The sequence below is a fragment of the Pholcus phalangioides genome, unplaced genomic scaffold, assembly GCF_987345545.1.
Source record: "Pholcus phalangioides strain wild (caught in Gottingen) unplaced genomic scaffold, Ppha-v1.0 ptg000039l_1, whole genome shotgun sequence".
NCBI classification, from domain to species: Eukaryota; Metazoa; Arthropoda; class Arachnida; order Araneae; family Pholcidae; genus Pholcus; species Pholcus phalangioides.
Genome location: NW_028301625.1, coordinates 30,646,846 through 30,661,605, shown reverse-complemented (window position 1 = coordinate 30,661,605; position 14,760 = coordinate 30,646,846). Strand labels below are relative to the sequence as shown.

Sequence of the window (14,760 nt, the reverse complement as noted above, 5' to 3'; positions counted from 1 at the left end):
TGGCCTTGTCCTATTCAATAGGAGAAAATCAAGTTTACACCCTTTTTGACTTCAGCTAATGTTTTTTAATTTTATTTGTTACACGTATAGCCCAGAATCCTTTTTCAGTAATGTAATAATAGCGCAGTCAGCTACAAAGCAAATTAATAACAAAATGCAGACAAACTCAGATATAAAGAGATCGAAGATTCCGCGAAATTTTGTCGTTACAACCGAGGTTGACATTTTGATTTAGGACCTTTTTTGATGAAAAATACAATCAGATGCAACCACATAACTGTGTATGAAATTTTTATTGCATTACTATAGGTATAATAATATTAGGGTGATCACTGTGATTTAATTTATACAATTATCAAACATATTTTTATAAAAATACGGTAAATTGAGATCATAAATACGGGACATCACTAATTATCGCTAAAAATGTTGCGAATTTTTCGATTCTGGGGAAAGAACATAGATCTGTCAAAGTTCTTTCCGGACGTACCTGATGAGACCACCAATAGACTGTGCCTTAATTTCTGACCCACCTCTATCTGTAGTAAATTGCTGTATGGCGATATGACCGGAGTTGGTGTGCGGTAAAGTAGTGTAATTCTGTGAATTTCTTGGGAAAACGCGATATGAACGTAGAAACGACGAAAAAAAAGTATTATATCCGAGGTCGTTGCGTTTTCATTGGCGTTATAAACAAGGTTCATTAACATCATTCTCTATGGGAATCAGCCCAGACCGCCAATCATTGATGTTAAAGCCGAGGTGTCGTAACAACCGAAGTCGTTATAACCGAGTTTGACTGTAACTGTATTGTTATACAAAAAAAAACTTTGCTTGGTTTTAATTCAAAGAAACGTGTTAAAAAATTTGTTTGAAATAACAATATACAACTTTATGCATCTGTTACGTAATTATACACAGTCGAGTCACATCATCATGCCCACCATCTATTTTTGACATCAACTGTGTGCAGCTAATAAAATAAGGCAAGAGCCTATAGCTGGCATGGTGTAAATATGGTATAAGGTGAGATGAGAGCATACTGAAAATTAATAAGTTATTACTTTCACAGGTTCACAAGCAATTTAAAGAGTTTTTTAAAAAAGAGATGATTATCAGCTTTCAAGTGAAGCATCACAGTATGCCTAAAACTGGACAATTTGTGAAATGTTCGAAATATTCGCTTGTATTACTGTGATAAACTGAAGTAAAGACAGTGGAGCACCATGTGCTGTTGATACGAGAGGTGAATGTTGGCTGTCACACTACAGTTGTGCAATCTACTGTCCAAATTAATCAGGGAGCTGTCAGACTTTTGTCTTAAAATATCAACGTACCAACCCTGTTGTGTCTGGCGCTCCAAAGCAGATGGATAGTCTCTGTACTCATGTTGACGATGTTTCTGTGGTATAAATAGTAGAGTAGTTTCAATTTGCAATGTCTTATCAAAATTAAACAACAATTCAATAATCTCTTCAGATTGACTTGATTCGCCTCCTGTTGGATGAGTTACATTATACTATGCTTACTTATTTACCGTACACAACCCTGCTTCATCACCATATAGGCAATCTATTACCGGGGAATGACCAAGAATTCCAAGTACTTTTTTTGGTCTGCATTAACGCAGACTTGAACCCAATAAAACACATCTGGATCCGAATCAATCATCTGTGTTCATTGTTCGCTCTGCGGACCCTCAATCACTCACTTTCCAACAGGGATTGAATAGAGTTTGGCTTCTATCTTCCTTGAATTTATTATAAGCGTAGTTAAAAGATAGAATTACACATTTAATATTTAAAAAAAAAAAGTAATAACTTTTTAAATATTTACAATTTTTCGTTTTTTTTGGAAGTGATTACGTGTCTGTAAACTACCGTTGATTTCTTGACATATATTAAAGAATGAATAGATACTAAATTTCCCAAAAAATCAAAGTTAACGTCAAGGTCTAAGAAAAACGGCTTCCTTTTTGATAGGCCTTGAGCTATACGCATACAAAAAAAAGAATAAATTAAAAGTACAGTCAAATCTCGATAATTCTAATGCGCAGCGGCCGACAAAAAACTGAATTATCGTTAGTTCGACTAATCGGAAATTTCGATTTCAGAGTGGGAAAAAAGTATCTATTAAAATAACAGCGCTATTTACGAATATCGTATTAGTAAAATATGTCAAACTACTGGAGATGAATAAATTTGGAAAAATAAGTTATTTTCCAATTTAATTATATTTAATTACGGAATGAGAATATTTAGAAATGAACTATTTTTAGATATGTACACATCTGGACTAGATAAATCCCAGGTGCCAGGTCTCCACGGTGACTAGAAAGTCGGTATTGGTGCTTCAAGTTTTCTAAATGTGGTTGCTTAATTTGAGTATATTTCTAAAATTTGACACAGAATTTTTCGATTTCATTAAGCTACATCTTTTCATCTTTTAACATGGGAAAAGTAAAAGAAAACATTGTTTAGGACAGATTTTCTTGAGCAAAACACCATGCTTAGCTCCTAAGAAATTAGGCTAGCACCTAAACATTCTTTTCGATTTGTCAAGTCCTGGTATACGTACTTTATTATGGAAACGGACGCATGCATGATACTCGCATAAATTAAACGAATTATACATAGTGTATAAAAGGTTATTTTACTGTCAAAAAATGCAGTTTTTTTTTACTGTCTCTCTATTTTGTGTCTTTCTTTCGTGAGAAAGTCATTCACTTTTTTCAAGCATGCAAATGAATCCGCTAAATGAAACTGCTAAATTCTATCGTTAAATGCTAAATTCTATCGCTAAATGCTAAATTCTATTGTTAAATGCTAAATTCTATTGCTAAATGCTAAATCTTACCACTAAATGCTGTTTTAAATTTCTCTAATTTTCAGAAACTTTGACATCAAGAAAGAAAACTTAGAGTTAAGGTAAAATTTTGACTCTAAAATACGGAAAAAATTCTGTTGCTGAGTGAAAACGTCGACTTAAACAGATATTTAAGTTATCGGAGTTCGACTTATCGTGAACTGACTGCACAGTAAATTAAATAATTATGAGGCCAAAACTTCACCAAGATGTGGAATCTGTGGCAGGACCGCAACTAGAAACATGAATGTAGTAGTGGGACACACAAGCATGGATTTTGGCACTTTCTTAATGTGATATTTAACGAGCGGGTCAAAAGAAAAAAACGTAACGTTGATTTGCTATTCCCTTGATTTGGTGCACGTGGCAACAGATCTTTCTTCTCTCTACTTCAGTTGCAACCCTGATATGAGATGACAAAAACAGTAAACAAAATGCATAAAAATAAACGATAATCGTATTGTCCGATTCGACGCAAAATGTTATTTAGAGAAGATCATGAAATGCTTTTATTTTTTGTTTTCTTATTTTTTTTATAATTAATCTTTACCAGTGTTGTTATGGAGTTTCTCTGTACCCGTTATAGTGTTCGCATGTTATATGATCAATCGATTACAACAAAGCGTTTCTGTCACGTCAAAAAACTTTTCGATCTTTTTTCCTGTGCATTTTGAACAAACCCATTGCTAAGCGCTCCATAACTTAAAAAACGCAAAAGGTTCTTAAACCTGCTTGGTACGCGTGCGGTTAGCACAGCAACCATTGGCTTTTCAGGTGCGAGTTCGAATTTAAGAAATTATAGGTAAATTGAATAACAAAATTGTCCCCCGGCGAGACAAAAAAAAAGAAAAAGAAATTGGATTTTGTGCCATATTTTTTACGTTCTTTAATTGAAGGGTTCGGCCGAATACAATAGAATAGAGTATTTAAGGCAAACCTCTTTACAACAAAGCGTTTCTGTTACGTCAAAAAGTTTTTTCACGGGATCTCACGCGTTGAAATTTCAGGTTGGTTCGATGATGAGTATAATATTGCTGGAACGGAATTATGGAAACTTTCAAAAATTTTGTACGAGTGTTATAATACTCATTATTACATGGATTTTAAATTGAATTGGTACACTTATAAGAAACTGTCTAAAATAAAAAAGCCAGAGTATTTTGATAGCTTATACCGTGGCCCCCACAAGGGGTGGGCTGGCAAGGCTCCAGCCCTGGGGCCCTGGACGATTTTTATTATTTTTTGTTTTTTCACGCTATAAATCCATCATAAAAGGGTCCGTGAAAGTCTGGTCGGGGCCCCGCAAAAGATTCCAGCCTAGGGGCCATGGCTTATACAATCAACTTACTCTTTGTACAAACTCAAAATCCGTTTGGCACGTTATTAATAAATATAGAAAAAAAAACTCTCTCCTCTATCTAATATTGATTTGACAACATGGTACAATTATTTTTCTGCAATGTTTTCTACAGGAGACGATATAATTTCGATCAACGCTCTCTCTCATAATTTTATTAACCCATTCGACCCTATTTTAGATCCCGATATAACTGTTTTTGAACTTGAAAGTGTGATTCAAAACTTCAAATGTGGTAAAGCCCCTTGCTGGGACTGTCTGAAACCAGAATTTTTTAAGTATCTCAAAGAATCCTCACTTTCGACTGTTACTAATATATTCAATAAAATTTATAGTGCAAGCAATATACCCGACTCCTGTATTGAAATAATTATTTGCCCAATATACAAAAATGGTGATCTTAGCACCCCTCGACCTACAGACCAATTTCGTTAATACCCATGATCGCCAAACTTTTTACATCAATTTTAAACTCAACACACTTAAACTGGTTAAGCGAATACAATATCTTTTTAGAAGAACAGGTTGGTTTTAGAAAGGGCCATGGTTGCATAGATCAGGCGTTCGCTCTACACTATTTTATGCAAAATAAACTTAAAAGAAAGAGAGGAAAGTTTTATACGGTTTTCGTTGATTTCAAGAGTGCTTTTGACTAAATTAATCCTCAAATTTCGTTGTCAGTACTCCGAGAAGCTAATCTGAGTGAAAAATTTGTGTTGATTCCGGCAGATCTTTATAAAAAAGATTCGTTCGATGATGAGAAGGCTTAACACAAGCGTTTTAAATTAACACAGGTGTATTCAAGGAGAAGTTTTGAGTCCTGTACATTTTTCACTCTTTATGAATAACCCGTTTGAATTCAGCTGGAATCTCGGACTAGGCATTTCCTATAACGGCACACCAATTTACATTCTACTATACGCGGATGACACAGTAATTTTGTGGGTTCAAGCAACACGTTCAAGTAAATTTGAGGAAAAAATTCATATCCTTGAAAAATTCAGCAATGACTTAAAATTTACAGTCAATGTCACTAAAACAAAAGTTGTGGTTTTCCGTAAAGGTGGTAAACGCCCTAAGCGTCTAAGCATGTTGTCTTCTTTTATCAAAATAAAAACTTTATACAGTTGGTTCCTATACACCTATCTTTGAATAACTTTTTCCTCTTCCGGTACTTTTTTATATAGCGAAAAATCACTTCCTTCCAAAGGTACATCCTTAATAAATGCACTGTGGCCCTTACTTTGAGGAGCTAAAATTAACTCTCCATTTGGCTGGTTTAAACTGTTCAATATAGCACAGTAACCTCAGTTTTTTCATCCAGTCAATACATTATATCATCCCTATAGAACAGTGTTTCCCAAAGTGAACAATATTTCCCTCTGGTGGGCGATGGAATGGTCCGGGGGGGGGGGCGATAGAAACTTCGAGCATAACATAGGATCCTATGGGTTCGCTTGAGTTAATCGACAATGAGAGAAAAAAGTTTCTGAAGAAGGGGGCGATGTGGAACAAAAAGTTTAGAAAACTATGCTCTAGAACAGCGGTTCACAACCTTTGTCAGTTCGCGTACTGGCTCGGTTCCTTTCCGCGTACCGCCGACCCCGAATCCTTCAAGCATCTCCCCCTTAAACTGCTTCACCCATTACAGAGCGGTATATGTACAAAAATTACAAAAGCTATATGTGGAATTAAATTAAATGGTCTATTTTTTCATTATATAGTTTTTGTTTTTATTTTAGAAGTAAGCAAACAAATTAACACAAAGATTGGAAAAAAGAAAAATTAATGTTATATTTGAAACTGTATTGAATTACAAAGTTGTGAAAAATTAGGCTCAAAAGAGGATAAATACAATCTCAAACCCGAAGCTGCGTTCAATTTGCTTCTATATTTATTTTTTATATAAGTATACGAAGTAAACGCCCGTTCAACAAGCTCCGCGCTAACAAACGGCAACAAAAGCATTATGGCTTTTCTAGAAAGTTCACTGTATTTGTCACGACTACGAGTCCAAAAACTGACTAGGTTCACCGTTCCGCCATTGAAGAGGTTCTTCAGAGTGGTATCTGATGGATGTGAGCTCTATGAATTTCTCTTTTTCTGGAATCGACAATGAAGTCGGTTTAAAATACTCTTCTTTGAAAGGATCCGATCACCCATTTCCAGCACCGAAAAATATTTTTCAAACGAGGATTTTAATTCTTCCAATTGCTCAATTATCTTATCACCGACTGTTAAATTTGGCTCGGCTTGTGACAAGAAATCGTGAAGTGTTTCGAAAACTTCCAAAAAAAGGGTTACCTCGTGCTGAAGTTCGAACACCCGCGTCAGGACTTAACCCCGGGACAACCACGTAACTTCGGTGTTCAAAAGCAGTGTTGTGAAGGCTATCCATGTCTTCTCTCACACAACAATTTAAACAACCTGGATTCACCTTGATAAAGTTGACAACTTTGACCGCTTAATCAAGAACGTTTCGCAAATTCGTAGGCAAAGGTTTCGATGCAAGGCTCTGTGAATACAGAAGCGAGTCCATTCTATTTTGGAGGCAACTTCGGCCACGCGTGCACAAAGGCCTGAGTAGCAACCGTCCATGAATTTCCTCCATCTGTGTGAGAGCACCGCATTTTGGCCATTGAATTCCTTTTTAAACGGAATAATGATCACTTGCTTCAAATAAGTTTTTAACAGTCGTACGACCTCTCCAATGGGTGACAAAAATAAAAATATTTTCTTGGAATTCTGAGTCTTTCAAGTACTTAGCAATTACAAGTAGCACGGAATATTGCGCAACGTCAGTACTTTCGTTGACTTGGATGGAAAAAAATTCACAACCTATGACGTGACTTGTGCGCTCTCAACATCGTCTGACATGTCCTGTATACTTCGAAACATCGTATTATTTGACAGAGGTATAAACTCATTATATGAGCACTTTCCTCTGCAAGCATGCACCTGACAGCATCTTTGATGCACGGTGAAATTAACTTTTCACCAATGATGTGATATTTTTCCTCGTCTCGCAACACGGTAACTAATGTAGTAGGAGGTTTCGGTAGTTTTGACCAAGGCCGTCTTAAGAACATCATGGGGGCCCCCGGGCCAAGTGATTTTTCTGAGACCCTACCTGGAAAATTCTTAAAAAATTCAACTACTCCTCGTTTTTTCGAGGCCCCTCTTTTCTGGAGGCCCCCGGGCCGTGCCCTGGTGAGCCTATGCGTTAAGACGGCACTGGCTTTGACAGAAGCACTTTTGGCAGATTCAAAATATGTTTTCCACGTTTACAGAACTCTGGTGCACGGTACTTGATTTTGGTGTTTCAGTCAATTTCCGCTTCCGCACAGATCCAGTTTTTAGCCACTGATCCATAGCGTAAATCATGTGAGTAGTAGGGACTTGGTAGAAAAGTTGACGTAGAAAATTTGTGGGATTAACACCTACAACAAAAGTTAAACGCAACACAAATTAATTAATTCTTCGTTTTTATGCACAGCCCGGCATGCGTTAACAATCAAATCTAAAACGCCAAAGACAAGTGAGCCGAGAGGAAGGAGTGTGCCAATCCGGATCATAGGTTGGGCACGGGTAGAAAGAAGGAAGGCCGATCCCCTTCCAGCAGACTCATAGATTTTATTGATAGGGAGGTCAACATTACAACTGACAATATTAGCAAAAACCACTAGCTACTTTTTAAAATTCTTTTAATCTTTTTAAATTCTTTTGTTCTTTTACCGGCTTTTTACCGGTAAAAGAGGTACTCGTACCAACGTAACAACCGGTTGGTACGCGTACCCCCGGTTGGGAACCGCTGCTCTAGAACAATGTTTCTGCACATCTTTGTAAAAAAATTATTCAATCTCTCAAAATACACACAAGTTTATATAAGATTAGAACTCAGTTATACTGCTTTATCTGTGACGTTCATAAAATTGATAATTAAATACTGGATACGCATTCTTAAGATGCCGGAATCTAGATTTTGTAGATCTCTTATCTGCATTTTTTTAGTAACTCAATTATAGAAAATAATTTTCACTGGCCTTCAGAGAGATCTCAAACTTCTCTCGTATTTCAGTTCTCCGTTCAACTATTTTTATCTTACATTTCATTTTATAAACATTTTTAATGTATATATATATATATTTTAATATTTTGTCTACAATTTTTCATTTCTCTCTTCATGTGTCTGTTTTTTTCTCTAATCATTAATATACATATTTTTGTTTGGGTGAACATATACTCATGCATACATCTTCTTATTTATTTTTTTCTTACTCTCTTTATTTTTGTATATTTTCTCAGTCATGTAGTATTTCATATTAAAAAAATTAATTGTTCACCTTGTTTCCTTGTAGCGGGGCAATTTGCCCAAACGATACAGATTATTCTATTCTATTCTATTATATATACTGTAGCCTCTCAAAACTCAATGTAGTTTCATCACATATCGCGTTCTGATCGAATAAAAAAATCCTTTGCGTAATTATCACTTGATAATCTCTACTATTTTAGCAATAATCCCGTGATTATGATTTAATTTCAGAAATGTGAATTTTTTTACAGAAAATCGCGTACTCCGAAATCGCTCAACTCGGGGTAGTAGTACTGTAATCTACTCTTAGGTCTAGAATACATCAGGTTCAAAATGTTTAAATGTATTTACTACGTTTTGTAATGTCCTAAAATCCTTTGGATATACTTCACTATATAAGCCTAATTGCCGTTTCTGGCAGGAACTGAGAGTTTCATTTGATGACAAATTGAGTTGAGCCTTATGAAGCGACAACAGCTAAGTTCTTGAAAGGTGATGAGTGGATCACATATAGAAGACATGCTTGGTAGCAGCAGCAACAGCTGTCTCATGATAGCAGCTACAACATCCCAAAGGTCTCATTAAAGACTCTGAGGTGAAAGAATAATGACAGCGCTATACAGCGAGCTTTTTTTCTGGCAAGATTACAATATTCAACGGAGTTTTATAACATTATCTTAGTAGTAGTGGTGTTGCGTTTTACGTAAATCGAAATAAAATAGATTAAGGAGGAGGGGGGGGGGGATATCACATTTTAATATGGTTAAAAATTGCCAAAAACTTTAGTATAAATATCAGAAAAAATATTATTTAATCATTTAGTTATTCCACAGTTATATTCATACCATAGTTATTACCACAGTTATATTCATACCATAGTTATTACCACAGTTATATTCATACCATAGTTATTACCACAGTTATATTCATACCATAGTTATTACCACAGTTATATTCATACCATAGTTATTACCACAGTTATATTCATACCATAGTTATTACCACAGTTATATTCATACCATAGTTATTACCACAGTTATATTCATACCATAGTTATTACCACAGTTATATTCATACCATAGTTATTACCACAGTTATATTCATACCATAGTTATTACCACAGTTATATTCATACCATAGTTATTACCACAGTTATTTCAAACTTTATACACATAAATTCGATTGTAAGTGCTATATGTTATGCCAACATATTATTTTATACATATGTCTAATATTTATTTTTCTGTAAATTTTTAAACAGTAAGAAAGAATACATTTTTTCCCTCAATTTGTTGGAAAATTTGCAAAAATAAGTATTAAATAAACAACACATTATGGTGGCACATACAATTTTTAATATGTGTACAAAGTTTGAAATAAATCAATGGTTGAAATTTTTTAATATTTTTACTATTAGTTTAATATTTTCCATGATATTTCAACTATAGCATAGTTTGTGAAGCTCTTTGACGATGTTTAAAGGGTGTGAGATCTCTTTTGATGTTGAGATAGTTTTTAACTCTCCAAATACAGTGAAATCTCGCTACATCGATACTCCATATAACGATAGATCCCTTTAGAACGACATGTTTTAAAATCTTGTTTCGAAAGACTGCTACCTGGCAGTCGAGTGGTTTGGGAGCTAACCTCTGACTGTGCAGGTATGGATTCGAATCCCGGTTCGGGCATGCACGTGTGCGTGCCTGCTAACATCTAAAAAATTCCCTGAACGGATCATGCTGGTCCCTTGGGAATACATAGAAAATAAAAATTCTAAAAAAAATACCTATAGTCTAATGTTAAACTCCTCTCGGTGTAACGATATTCTTTACTACGATAAATGCCTCTATAACGATATTGTTTGGGAATATTTGAAACCGCTCTACAATGATATTTTTTATATTTTGATCAAAAAATCACCTTCAATATATTTTTAAATTCCTCACCAGTTTTTTGTTCTTCTTACGACGAAAAATAACATCGATATTTTGATCACCAAAAGTGTTAATTAAGTTGTAGGTATTGCTACTTTCGGTGTTGCACACAAAGTGTTGTGCGGTAAACTAATTTGCAGGGCAAGACAACTAACTGAATTTTATTAATAAAACTAATTAATTAAAATTTTTTTCCAGTGAATAAACACTCATAAAATACATTTTATGGTGGCATCAACAAAGCCAATTAAAAAGAAATGCCAACAGCAGTATAAATTTGGTGGCACCTGAAGATAATGCTACATCTTGATATAACGATAACCCCTCTACAACGATATTTTTTCTTGGTTCGCAGATTATCGTTGTATCGAGATTTTACTGTACTCGAATCTAGAGCAATGTTATAAGCTCGACTATTGAGACTCGCATGCAAGTAACAAAAATAAAGATCAAGTATACATCAAATGAGAGACAAATAATTCTTCTTTTCTTTCAATTCCCTCTATTTTTGGAAGTGTTTGCTCTCAGAAGCGACATGAGTTTTTATATTTTCAAATAAAATCATTTTATATTTTGAGCTCGTTCTGACATTGATGCTTCTAAGCAATTCGTAAACATTCGATTTTTACTTGTGAGCCGTTCATGAAGTTTCTATAATTACCAGTAGAATGGCTCAAAGGAACACGTCACCTATTTCTTGACAAGTAAAGTGAGAAAGGTTTTTGACTCTTGCATTTTGAAGGGAAATACCACGTGTGGAGGAGACGTATCGTTGTGCATTCTTCAACAATGATATAAAAGTGACTAGGCAAACAATAAATGCCATTTTTATACTATTTAAATTTATTTAAATCATATAAATATATTGTGTCCCCTGAAGTGCAACACCTCATATATTTTTTTTAATATTGACAATAAATGTTTTTTTTTTGTCATGTAATAGTATTCAGGTTACCTCATTTGCTTAATATAACCCCTAAAATTTCCTCCTCCTGGATATTTCAATGCTTGCTAATTAAAGAGTTAAACACACGTGTTAGAATTGTTGAAAAGGAGAGGAAAAGAACCTTAACATACAATAGCACTTAATAATATCTGTACGACCTCATTAAATATTGACAAACCAATTCGACGGTAACAAGACACTTCAAGTTACTGGAAATACAGGCGAGGTTTATTGATGCGATATCAGTAAGACTTTTGGTTGTCGAAAGGAAGAAATGGACATTTAGAATGCATTATTAATCACGTTTACAAGGATTTTTTTCAAACTACATTATCAGATGTTACAATCAATCACATCCATCTCTTTTGTTTTCTGTTAAGTAGTTTGGCAATCAATGTTTGACAGAAAAATCAGTATATCTATCATAGAAATATTAACGTAAGCATTTTCTCAAACATTAACCAATGAATCACTTTTTATGTGATAGTTAAATCACGAAATTTTCGTTAGAAATTAATTTTTTAAAGTCTGGTTAACCTTTTATTTGGCCGTGTTGCTCTCTCAAAAGCAAGATGGCTTTCTTATATTTTTCAAGTAAAGGCATTTCATTTTTCTAGCTCGTTTCGGTATTGATGCTTCTAAGCATTTCAGTTTTACTTGTGAGCTGTTCATGAAATTTCTATAATTACCGGCAGAATGGCCCAAAGGTACACATGTCTCTCTATAATTGACAAGCCAAGCAAGAACTATTTTTAAATCTTGCATTTTGGAGGGAAATACCATGTGTGGAGGATTGATATTGCTGTGATCATTTGAAATTGTTCAACTCACTTGTAACCTCGGTATTATTTGTACAGTACTATTGTACAGTGCTGGTTTTTTGGAGTTTGAGTACCTTGGCGCAATTAAAAAAATCATTAACTTTCTTAAAGAAAATTTTCCGAACAAATCACATCTGGTTATATAATTAGATATGAAATTGGACGAGCTAAAGCGATCAGCTATGAAATCGATTTTAAATTTATGTATTCACATTCTTAATCTTGGCGATAATAGGCTGACTAAAGAAATGTTTTTTGGCCCTTACTAAGCAGAAAAATAACAATACGAATTTATCCGAATACGGCTACGTGTGGTCCATGTCTATTACCGAAATTAAGCGTACCAGTCCATCTATTTTAAATCATATTGTAACTTTGCGATTACAATAAAGATTATAACCATATTCTAAATTCAACAAACTTACCACATTTAATTTTCCTCACTTTTACGTGAGCCATATTTTAATTTACCATTTAAAGTTATCCGCACATTTTTTCGACTGAGATCGTTTTTCCTATTTGAGTGACAATGGTGAAATTTCATTCTATTATATTTGTGATGGACATGTACACTCTGTAATACTGGACTGAATGAAAACATTGTGCATTTTCCCGCGTTTACCAAAACAAATATATTTTGCCGCACTGTGAATTTATTGATTTAACAGAAGGAGGACTATATATATAATACGATTGATAATACCAACACACACACACACATTCAATAGAAATTTTATATTCGATATGCACAATTTTTTCCACGACGTCTGTTTACTTTTGATTGAAATTGATATTTGATTTTTTTCTCTTCACCGTTCAATAATTATGGTGTTTTTTTGCCTTTATTATTATTATTTTTGCTTAAAAATTATGTATTTTGAAAAACTTTTTGTGTTGTCAACCTTTGTAACTGGCCAATAGCCTATATGTAAATAAATAAATTACTATTATTATCACCAATATTGCTGTGCATTGTTCAACAATGATAGAAAAGTAAGTTGGCAAACAATAAATTACATTTTTCTACTATTCAAACCTATGTAAATCAATGAAATATAGCGTGTTCCCTGAAGTGCAACATCCCGTATTTTTTTAATATTGAGAATAAATTTTTTTGCCATGTAGTATCAGGGTACCCCTCATTTGCTTAATATAACCCCTCAAAAATTTTCTTCTCCGGATATTTCAATGCTTGCGAATTAAAGGGTTAAATCGAAATTCGAGAGAAAGTTTGAATTTTCGATAAAACTCGGTTTTTTGGTATCATTATAAACTTTTACTCGATACAAAACAAAATATTAATTTATGGCTTGACTTTATAATTTTGTAGTTTATGAATGCGAAGTTTTTTATATAATAAATAAAATTAGATTACGGAATAAACTTACCATACGGATCGAACCCCGCGGATAAAGAGAACAGCGAGGATAATCAAGAGCAATAGATCATCTGATCTCTTGATTCTCGAAAGAGATCGCAGAAGATCTCGCATCCCTTTGGCTTCTTTTAACACAGACACGTTTCTTCAGCACCTGAAAGTTGAAATGTGACGGACTGACAACGCAAAATGAAGCTCAGGAAAAAAAAGATTTGTATTTTTTTTTTTCAAAATTGATCCCGTCGGCAGCGGTTTTTGCGCCAATCGCGATAGCTTTTTACCGGAAAGTAGCGAAACACGTGACGAGCGTCGCGCGCACGTGTGTTTGTCACACACAAGGCATTAAATAAGCTTCCCGAAAGCAACAGCTTCTTTATTTTTTGACTTATGTGTATTTATCTTTAAAATTAACTTTTTTTCCGTTTGTTTTCTTTTTTTTTAGCTCCTCTTTTATATTTATTAAGAAGCCGGAAAGAATTGTTTCAACACCGCCTCGCTGTTGTGTATTGCAAGCGTTGGTGAAAATTTCTGAGAAAGAAAAGAAGAGCCAAGTATTGCAAGGATTTTAAAATTATAACTTAAATTTTATTCTTCCCATAGGAGGGAAAAGTTTTAATTAAAATAACTTAAGTTTCTATCATTAAGGATGTAGCCAGTGCCATCTTAACGCATGGGTTCACACGGGCATGGCCGGAGGGCTTCACAAAAATGAGATCTGGTTGAAGTTTTCGAGTGCAGCAGGTAAACTTGCCTGATAGGGCCTCAGAAAAATCACTTGGTCCGGGGGCCCATGATACTTTCAAGACGGCCCTGGATGCGTCTTATATTTTTCCGTATTTTCAAGTGTGAAAGAGTTCATAAAATCTTTAAAAGAGTAAATTATCATGCAGGAGTAAGAAAAGAAAAGAAAACTGTTAAAAAATGACGGATAGAGGACGCTAACATACTGTATTAACCAGGTACAAATACGCAAATGAATTTCATTTCAATATGATTCTTCATTTTATTTATTTGTGTATGTTACGGTAAAAGCCCGAAGAATGGTAAAACCTAAGTTTTGCTGAAAAGACCTGGGTTTTACCAAGGTGAGATCGAAAAACGCTTGTAAACGTTTTCACTTCGTTTTGCACTCGACAAAGCCCGT

At 34.4% G+C, this 14,760-nt stretch overlaps 1 protein-coding gene across 1 annotated transcript in view; it reads right to left on the bottom strand.

Moving 5' to 3' along the window:
* The window catches only part of LOC149065830 (glutamate-gated chloride channel alpha-like), a 58,080-nt gene extending 44,214 nt beyond the window's left edge, over positions 1-13,866 (bottom strand). The window contains exon 1 of the mRNA XM_089253687.1: positions 13,627-13,866. Within this exon, the coding sequence (XP_089109813.1) occupies positions 13,627-13,730 (104 nt within the window). The 5' untranslated portion in view covers positions 13,731-13,866. The remainder of the gene's footprint in view (positions 1-13,626) is intronic.
* Positions 13,867-14,760: the final 894 nt, after the last annotated feature.